At 61.1% G+C, this 10,167-nt stretch overlaps 1 protein-coding gene across 1 annotated transcript in view; it reads right to left on the bottom strand.

Moving 5' to 3' along the window:
• Positions 1–3,955: 3,955 nt before the first annotated feature.
• Positions 3,956–10,167, bottom strand: part of LOC105308685 (glycosyltransferase 1 domain-containing protein 1-like) — a 20,915-nt gene continuing 14,703 nt past the window's right edge. The window contains exons 5-6 of the mRNA XM_011384671.2: positions 6,976–7,074; positions 3,956–4,141 (exon numbers count right to left, since the gene is read on the bottom strand). Coding sequence (XP_011382973.1) covers positions 3,980–4,141; positions 6,976–7,074 — 261 coding nt within the window. The 3' untranslated portion in view covers positions 3,956–3,979. The remainder of the gene's footprint in view (positions 4,142–6,975; positions 7,075–10,167) is intronic.

The raw sequence follows: 10,167 nt of genomic DNA, 5'->3' as shown, positions 1-10,167 counted from the left end.
AACACTATCTTTAGAACCTAAACACATTCGGAATGACCGAAATTACATACACGTAGTGGACACGTGTTATTGTCCTGTGTGTTCCGGGACCGCGTTTGGCCCGACGCAGAGGGACACGGTAGCAGATTCTGATGAGAACCCGCGTACGCACGGGCCCCGGGTGTCCGTGTGGCGGTGACCGATCCACTGTGCCGGCCGGGAGCTCGTATACAGACGTGGCCCCGGGACAAAGGGAGCTGCGTCACGGTGGCCTTAAGAGCTAATGTAAAACCTTGTGGAAAACACTTCTCTTGGCATCGGAAGCTATTCGGTGACCAGGACAAAGAAGGTGCCTGTGACCACTGCAGAACCTGAGCCGGTCGGTCTCGGTGGCTCTGCAACCCCCAGCTCCCCCTTCGTGTGCATCTTCCCCGTCCTTTACCACAGACCCTGGTTTTTAACTGGGCGCAGGGCTGCTCGAGGAAAAGCCCGCATTTCCAAGCTTCTCTTGCCACTGGGTCTGGCCAGCTAAGGAAGTGGAAGCGGGAACTGTCCTGACAGGGAGGAGACACGTCTCTGTCCCCACCTGCCGACTTCCTGCAGCCTGGAGTCAGGCACGATGGTGTTGCCTGGGCAGCCACCTTGCATCCTGAGGTAGAGACGGCCTCATACTGAGGCAGGAGGAACAACAGGCCGGAGGGATCTGAGTCCCTGAGCCTGGAAAACACCACATATGCTCCATTAACCTCTTTACTCGAGAGAAAAAACGAAACAAACAAAGAAACAAACAAAACGCATTTCTCTTCTTAAGCCACTGTCCTTTGGAACCAAACGCAACGCTCAGTGCTCTTCCTGGCCCCAAACCGGCGTGAAGTCGGCCTCTCTCTCACTGCCGTTCACGGTTCAAACGCTCCGATGCCGACACAAGGCAAACGAACCGAAGAGCTAATCCGCGGACGTGGCCAGGGTTGCAGGACATCCCGAAACGGAAGAAACGCACGTCTGCTGAAGGGCTCGAAGCACAGGCGACGGGCCGGGCAGCACGAGACCGGGTGACCGCCCAGCAGGGGGACGGCCACGGGGACGACGACGGGGCCGATGCCGCGGACGAAAACAAACATCGAAGGCAGGAGAGACGCTCTGGGACGGCGGGTGACGGCCCGGTGGGGTGCGGCATTTGCCGTTGGGTTTGCTGTGTGCGTGAGAATCGTCCTCGGCCCTGCGCTGAGAGTTTCGATTGCGAACGCGCAGTAAACTCTGGAACACAGACAAATCCAGCCCATTCGTCTGCGATCGTTTCCCCCCAGCTCTTCTTAGATTGTCCTCGTCTTCTGTGACATCCTGGCCCCTGCTCATGCAGGCCCTCGAGTCACGTCGCCCACACACTGAGTCGCAGAGGCTTCAGGGCTGGGCCCCCAAGACTCTGATGTAGCATCCGAGACAGGGAGGTCTTCTCCTGTGTCATTCCCACATCATCCCCCTGACTCCCCAAGAGCACACTGCGTCCCAAAGGGGACGTGAGGGTCTGGCATGGGAGATGCGAGAAAGGAAGAGGGAGGGGGGCCAGACGCAGGAGAGCCAGCCCCCCGCCCCGACCCGGAGGGAGCCGCGGATCAGTGATAACCAGGCCAGTTCAACCACCGAGACCCTTCAGGGAAAAAGGCCATGTCCTGTGCAAACAACGGCTACCGAGGCCAGCACAGGGGTTCAAGGGGCTCTTGACGCCCCATCGCCTGTTGAGAGGTCAGACGCTGTCGGAAAACGTCCCACCTTTAACTGAGCGGGGTGAGGGCGGCGGTCCGCGCCGAGACCAGGCAGCTGCAAATTCCAGGTCTGCCGGGGCCACGAGGCGACCTCTGGGCTGCGCGCTGCCATTGGCAAGGAGAGCGTACGCGGCCGGCTGTCGCAAACCGTGAGATGCGCGATGAACTTGTCAGACCCCAAAGGCCCCACCGTGCTCATCCCGTGAGATCGCGGGGCAGGAAAGGCGTGATCGCCACACGAAGCTGTGGGCGCCGACCCCGCGGCCCGCCGATGGGCTGTGAGCACCGCCTCCGCGCCGCGGGCCTCCGCACCCACGAAACGCAGCACCCTCCGGGCACGAAGGCTGTCGTCTCTCAGCTCGACCTGGAAACTCACCCTCGGAGTCGCCCCAGCCCGGACGTCGGCAGCCTGAAAACGACACGCAAAACGTTTGCGCACAGAGGTGACCGAGCAGGAAAGCGAACCCCGCTGGCTGTTTGCCGGGAGGCGTTTTGTCGCTTCTCTCCTTCGGCGTTAAAACGGTGACGGCGTTTGACGCCCCTCTCATGCCCACGCTCGTGTGTCATCGTGTAAGGCGCAGGGTCTGGGGACCAGGGGGCTGTTTCTCGCAGAGCGCCGCCCGGAATGAGAACAAGCAGCGGCTGTTACGTGCAGCTGTCGGCGACACGCTTTATTGACTTAAAAACACGCCCTTCCCCAAGGCGCACGAGGCCTCGCGCGCGTTTGCGTCAACACGTCGGATAACGACGGGCAGAGTGCAGGTTCCAGGGGCCAGCGGCGTCACCGGACGGGACCAAGACAGCGCTGGGCCTTTCAGAGGTGGCATCGCTCCTTCCAGATTCAGACCGAGCCGCCTGCCCCGAACATGGGCTCTGTGTGTCCCGCCCTCCCCTCTCTGTGCCCAGACAGGGGCCCTGGGGGCTTGTGCCCGTCACATGCCAAGCAGGTGGGGGGACTGGGGTGAGCAGGACCGCATGTCCCGGGAGTGAGGAGCACCCACCGTTCCCAGCGACGGCCCTTCCGGAGAGGGACTCGCTCTGAGATTGTGGCGTCCAGTAACATGGCCCAGAGCCTACACGTGCCGGTCTCATCCCGCGTCACCAGAGGTTAAGAAGTTTAATTTGAGACTTATTCTTTTAAAAAAGCAAGGTGCAGGTCTGGCCATTTCTTTAAAAGCACGGTGATCGTAAAGCAAAACATCCCAGGATGGGGAGGCCTCTCCCTCCGAGCAGACGCCACCAAACACTCCCGCGACGGGCCTGGGGCCTGCTTTGCACCCGTCCCCCTGCATGCCCGTTGCTTTCTCCGTCACACGTGCCATGGAGCACGTCACCCACGCCCTCTTAATCGTCACGGAACGTCCACTGGAATGCAACAATTTCAGGATCCCACAGAGGCAGCAGCCGCCGAAAGAAAGAGCAGCCCGTGTCCTCAGGACGCCGAGCCGGGGTGGTAAGGCATCGCGACAGAAAATGCCGCCCTTGACGAAACTCGCTGGAATGCTGCATAACGTCACTCAAACCCCGGCCTGCCGGCCCTGGGCGCCTGGTGCTGGGAGGAGGTGGAGGGATGTGGTGACCCCAGGGACCCAGGTCCAGCTCAGGGCCACGTGCAGGGTGCGAGGCCACAGGTGACGTGGCCCTCGTGCCAACCCAGTTTCGACTGGAATCTGGCCGAGCAGCAGCCAGAGCTGACGGGGGATCTGCCTGCTTTTGCAGGGGGCGCCCGCTCCCCTCCCGCCACTCAGCTGGGAGGAGGGCCGCACCGGCCCGGGCCCCAGTGTCGCCGGGGCCCATCGCGTGTCGTCAGGACCCAGACTCGCCGGAGAGTCCGGACCGCGTGAAACGTGCCGCCAGGACCTGTTCGCTGCGTTTCTGTGTTCTGAGCAGACGATGCTGGCTCGCGGGTCATCAGGAGACGGGTGACGGTGCCTCCCTGTGATGGCTTCGAATAAGCCCTGCTGTGCCCAAGAAAGTCCCAAAGCAGCTAATCCGATCTTTCCCCGATTCTCCCTAAGACCCGCTACCCCTCCCCTGCTCTGGTGGCCACGATTCCGGCTGATCTGGAAGTGCGGAGTTTGGGGTGAGCCGCCCTATGACCCACACGTCTGCGATTCCCACGAGGCTGGGCCTGCTTCCTGGGCTGGCTGGACCCGCGGGCCCAGGAGCTACTCGCCCAGGGCTGCGCATCTGAAGGCGGCGGAGGCTGGTGCGTGGCGGGCACCGTGCGGGCGCCCTCAGTCCTCGGAGGCCCCCACGAGTGTCCTGACGAGGTGCTGATAGGTGGCTCTTTCCACCTGCCAAGAGTGGTAGGTCCTCACGTACTCCCTCCCGTTGGCCACGATTCCTCTTTCTAAGGCGGGATCACTCACCAGTCTCTTTGCCAGCTGGACGAACTCCTGCGGGGGGGTGGGGTGGAGAGAACGCAACGCGAATGACGGGGGGACAGGGGTGGCAGCCGGAGCCCCGTCCGCACCGGTTCCCGCCCCGTCCGCACCGGCTCCGGCCCTGCCTGCCGCCTGCCCGCCCCGGAGCGGACGCTTCTCAGGGAAATGAGAGTCAGCACAAGCATCGGCCCCGTCCGCACCGGCTCCGGCCCTGCCTGCCGCCTGCCCGCCCCGGAGCGGACGCTTCTCAGGGAAATGAGAGTCAGCACAAGCATCGGGATGGGCTGAGCATCGCACTCACTCACACTCACACTCACACACTCACTGACACACACTCACACTCACCTACTCACACGCACACACTCACATACTGACACACTCAGATGCTCACACACTCACAGTAACACTCACACCTACGCGCACACACACACTCACTGACACACACACTCACACTCACCTACTCACATGCACACACACTCACATACTGACGCACACTCAGATGCTCACACACACTCATGCACTCATGCTCACATGCTCACAGTAACACACTCACATACACTCATACTCACATGCTCACACTCACACTCTCACTGACACTCAGATGCTCACATGCTCATACACACACACTCACACACTCAAACTCACATGCTCACACTCGCACACACACACACACATCCATGCACACACCACACACACTCACTGACACACACACTCACACTCACCTACTCACATGCACACACACTCACTGACACACACTCAGATGCTCACACACTCATGCACTCACCTACTCACATGCACACACTCACTGACACACACTCAGATGCTCACACACACGCATGCACTCATGCTCACACGCTCACAGTAACACTCACTCACATATACTCACACTCACTCTCACACTCACCTACTCACACGCACACACACTCACACACTGACACACACACTCAGATGCTCACACACTGAAACTCATGCTCACACTCACATACACTCGCACTCACACGTACATATTCATAGTCACACTCACATACTCATACACATTCACACACTCTAACATTCACACACTCATGCAGACTCACTCATGCACACTCACACTAACACACTCACACGCTCATGCACACACAGACACACACTCACACTCTCACACCCTCACAGACGCTCGCTCACGCCAGGAGGAACATCCAGAGACAAACTGGAGTCGTCAGTTGCGCTTCCTGTCCTTCCCCAGACAGCCCAAACCCCGTGTCTTTCCTTGGGGCCACGGGAGGCCAGCCGCCAGCAGAGGTGGCTTGGGCACGGCAGAGAAGTGATTTTAATAATGCCCTAGGATGCCCGGGCAGCCAGCGTGTGCCCTGCCATGCCCACGTGCAAGTGGGTGCTTTCCAGACGTGCACAGATAAAGTCAGGGTCCTCTCAAATCAAACTGTAACGTAAATGTCATTGCGTTTGGGGGGGACGAGGAGGAGACGTCTTTGCCGGGGTGGAGACAACATTCTCTGACCCTCTGACCTAGAACTCGGCCAGCGTCGATCCCGAGAGATCCAAACTGTGGTTTAAGCAGTCAGGCTTTGTCTGGAGAATCAGCCTAACTGTGTAAACTCTTCACGCGTCCAGATACTGTTTCGGCCTTAGGTGTTCTATTGAAAGGCGTTAGCGCATGGTTCGCCTTCTGCTAGACAATGACAGGTAAGCCCTGGGCCCTAGAGTGTCCTCACTGTCGGTCCCCAGGCGAGCCAGTGCGTCCTGCAGGGCTGGCCAGGCCTAGCTACCTGCAGGCCCCCCACCCCGCCCCACGAAGCTGGCTGCCATCTCTCCACAAACAGATGGTAAAGAGAGAGGACCCATCATCATATTCAGGGAAAGCAAAATCTGAGATTGAACCTCAGCTACAAGAAAGTTGAAAAACAGAACTTTCAAATGTCTGCGCTGACTAAGCCTTTTAAGCATAAACCGCTATGCTCCTGACTGTAACGTGTGCTTCTGTGTTACACACGGTGCTAAGTCGAACCTGAGTTTTAAAACGGGAGACTTACAGGACAAAGGCTGGGTCTGAGAAGCGTACCCAACCCCCACGGGCGCGGGCGGGAGGCGTGCCTGGCCCCTGGTGATGAGGCAGCCCCGCTCCGACCGTGTGCTGTGTGCCACCCAGCCTGTCGGCCCGCCCGTCTGGCCCCGTCACACCTCGGAGAGCAGGACCTAGAACCAACGACACTCGTCCCGGGGGGAAAACCGAGCCTGGGCACTCAGGCCACAGCCCACGCCCTGCGCATGGTCCCGAGGGGTTCAGGAGGGCACGTCCTTGGGACCCCGGGACCTGGCGAACGGGGAACCCCCTCGCACGCATCCTGGGAGGTCCTGGCACACCCGTGCGCCCCAGATGTCACTGGGTGCACCTGCTGTATTTTGTTTTCCAGCACGGGTGTGTGTGCACGACGCGAGAGCACCCTGCCTGTTCTGCACACTTGGCCACGGGCATCAGATAGGGGGCGGTGTTCTGAACGCCACTCGGTGTCCCAGAAACGCAGGACTGTATGTGAGGAGCACCGTTTTAGAAATCAGAAGCCTGTGCTCTAAGAGGCGACGTGGCCGGCTGGGGGTCACGCTGCTCGGCGGCGGCGGCACCAGGAATGGAACCGGGGCGTCCTGTTCCCTAAAGTCCCCCGTTTCCTCCCGCCGCACGTCCTGGCGGCCGCCGTGTGGTCACAGCGGCCGCCATGTGTCACACGGGGCGTCTGCTGCCCCTGAGGGGCATGCTGAGAGCTGACGAAAGCGCGCGAGGCACAGACTGAGGGCAGGGCGCACGTGAGCCACCTGCACAGGTGGAAGGAAGCAGGGCGCAAGCCCCTTACCTGAGGGTCAGAGAACAGCAGTCCCGTCACCTCGTGTGTCACCACGGCAGCGTTCCCAGGGATGTTTCTGGCCAAGACCGGAACTTCCAGATCCATCGCCTACAGGTGGGAAGAGGAGAGGGGCCAGGTGGGCGATGGTTTTAGGGCCTCTGGCCCGACGCGCCCACCGGTGGCGAGTCACTGCTCAAGTTAACTGGACCTCGGGCGTCTCCCGAAAGCCCGGCTTGGCAGACGGTGACACCCGCTGGGTTTTCACTGCGGACTGCATTTGCCAGACGACACGCTGTCGTCTCTCCGACAGTTACCCCCGTGTCACCGAGGACCCCCCCACCCCCGTTTGGAGGCCACGTTTTCAGTCATCGTCACCGTCCTGGGGAGGTACTTTCTTCCAGCACGAGCGGCGTGAAAGCCAAGAGGACCGAACGTGTCCCCTGGGCACACGGAACACAGCAAGGAGGGACGTGACTTATCCCTCCGGGTGTTCAGCAAGCAGACTTTCCATTCCCGGAGGTCTGCGGTCAGCACGTGGCGCCCCGCAGCCCGACATGGCCTGGCACGGGGACCTTGCTTCCCAGGACGGACAGGATTAGGCCGGCTCTCCCGAGGCCCCCGTCACCATGCTGCATTGACTCCGAGCCATTCCTGCCGCCCTGGCCAGTGCCTTTCAGCAGGTGACAGTCACCCCTTCGCAAGCTGCAGTCGGGAGCCAGGACCGGTCTGCAAGCTCAGCCAACCCACCGCCCGCTCCGGCCGCCCACGGGCAACATGGTTCCGCCGTGCTGTCCACCTCCAGGTGGCAGAAGTCTGGTCGTGATGGCAACATTCGCTTTTCAGAAATGTGAAGTCACCCAGTTCCAGCTGCTCCGAGTCTCGCATGGGGCCCTCGAGGACTCCGAAGGGACTCACTCAGACGGCCCACCTGCTGCCCTCACCCACGTGCCCGGAACGGTGCATGTCACACGGGTGCGTGTGGACACGTGCGGGGCCCGGGGCCCAGCTGCGCCGTGCGGCTCACCTGGTTTCCGGTCCCATGCCACCTACGTCCTCTCAGGACACTGAGTTGAGGTTCCAGGCCCCCCACAATGAGGAGGGGGTGGGGACGCACCTCCTCTCTGCCCCCCGAGACTCTTCTGTTTCTGCTGTCAGGGTGAAGCAGAGCTGGCTTGATGCGTGGACGAGAGCCACCAGCTTCCCGCTCGTCTCCAGCTACACGGCCACCTCCCGGAAACAGCGACGGGCCCCCCTGGTTGGGGCCTCTCGGTGGTGTTTTGCGGTCACGGAAAGCTCCAGGTCATGGTTCTCCACTTCCGTTTCGTACGGTAAAGACTGGCATCGGCGATCGTCATGACACTTCGGGACAGGGAACTGGGTGGCACAGGCGAAGTTTCCCGAGATGGCGCATCTCACCATGAGGGTCGGAGTGCTTTATGGACTCACTGGCCAGACTGCCTGGCCTCTGACATGGCACAGGTGCACTCTGGTGTTTGGGGAAAGCACGGGGCCTTGGTCTGGGATGGACTTGGTCTTGGATGGACTTGGTCTTGGACGGACTTGGTTTTGGACGGACTTGGTCTTGGATGGACTTGGTCTTGGACGGACTTGGTCTTGGATGGACTTGGTCTTGGACGGACTTGGTCTTGGACGGACTTGGTCTTGGATAGTCTTGGTCTTGGACGGACTTGGTCTTGGACGGACTTGGTCTTGACGAGCTCTTGGTCTTACCGTCTTTGCCATCAGCTAGCATGGCAGGTCTCAACCTCACTGTGCACCCCAGTTGGTAGGTGTGATGGGGTACAATTTCAACGCCTGGGCACCAACTCCCCCACTCCCACCCTGTGACCCTAACACAACGGTCAGACATTTGCGAAAGCCCCTCAGGTGATTCTGAGGCACAGCCAGGGCGAAGAGCCACTGGGCCAGGAAGGACGCTGACCCACGACACTCGCCTTCCTGGGCCTCCGCTTACCACATGGGAGCGAGCAACTGAAGTGTGCGTGGAGCTGAGAACTTCGGAGGACTGCGGCACGAATACCGCTTACATGATGGTGGCTCGCGCTGACCAGGACGCTGACGCATGCGCTGTGAGGCCGTGGTGTGCTAAGCACAGTGAGCGACACCACTCACAGGCTCGTGCTGCCCGGTGGCTCCTCTCTGTGCCCACGACACAGAGCAGGTCGTCAGCTCGCTGTGACTTCGCGTCTAGGCATTCGTCGGCCGACGGCAGACTGCGCCAGGTGGACGACACCTCGGAGGTCATCTCGCCTCGTCCCTCCACCTCGCGTAGGACCGGGGCTCGGGAAGGGGCCGGGCGGCACCCGGGGCCCGCGCCGAGCCGTTTGCATCTTGTTCCATCCCGGGTGGTCCCTGCAGCGCTCAAGTTCAACTGGTCCCTTTGTCCACCGGCGCCGGGTGAGCACCAGTACGCCGGCGGAGACTACGCCAGAGGCGTAGGCTGAGAGGAGGGATCTACAGCTGAGGATGCAGCGATGGAGGTCAAGGTGCAAACGCGCAGCCGCGAAACCAGAGACCAGGGGCCCACAGACCCGGCCGACGCCGACGCCGACGCCGACGGCGACACAGTGCAGATCCCTCCTCGGGCTCGGGAGGTCTCGCCATCCCTCCCGAGCAGCCCGTTTGTGCGTCAGCTCGACCACGCTCGCCAAGCGCCCGTCACATGGGCGAAGCCACCTGCCGCTGAGACCGTCCACTCCCCGTCGCGCATTTAACAAATAGTTGCTACCAACCTGCAGGCGGCGAGGCTTAGGCGATGGGACCCCGAGCGGAGGAGCCGGGGAGGTGGTGCTGGGCGGCAGCTGAGCTTCGCTCGGCCTGATTCACATTTCCCGGTGGTCGGCGGCACTGAGCTAGACTCCGGATGAGCAGCGAGGACGCGGAGGTCACACCCCTCGTCTCTAAGAAAAACCGCTATTCGGCAGAAAAGGTAGAACGCAATCCGGGGCATGAAGCTGCAGAGCGGGGAGAGGGAGACGCTGCAAGAAGACGCTCTGAGGGCCCCACGTTCACAGGACACGGATTCCGAAGTCGCCTCTTGAAAATCAAACGCTCTTGAAGAAAGGGGTCGTCTTAAGCAAGAGCGGGATGTCCCGGAGGCATCTGACGCCTGGGCGAGCTGGCTGTCATCGGACCCTCTGCCTGCCCTGTCTGCTGTCATCGGACCCTCTGCCTGCCCTG

The sequence above is a fragment of the Pteropus vampyrus genome, unplaced genomic scaffold, assembly GCF_000151845.1.
Source record: "Pteropus vampyrus isolate Shadow unplaced genomic scaffold, Pvam_2.0 Scaffold614, whole genome shotgun sequence".
Classification (NCBI taxonomy): Eukaryota; Metazoa; Chordata; class Mammalia; order Chiroptera; family Pteropodidae; genus Pteropus; species Pteropus vampyrus.
This window is presented reverse-complemented; position numbering and strand designations above follow the sequence as displayed.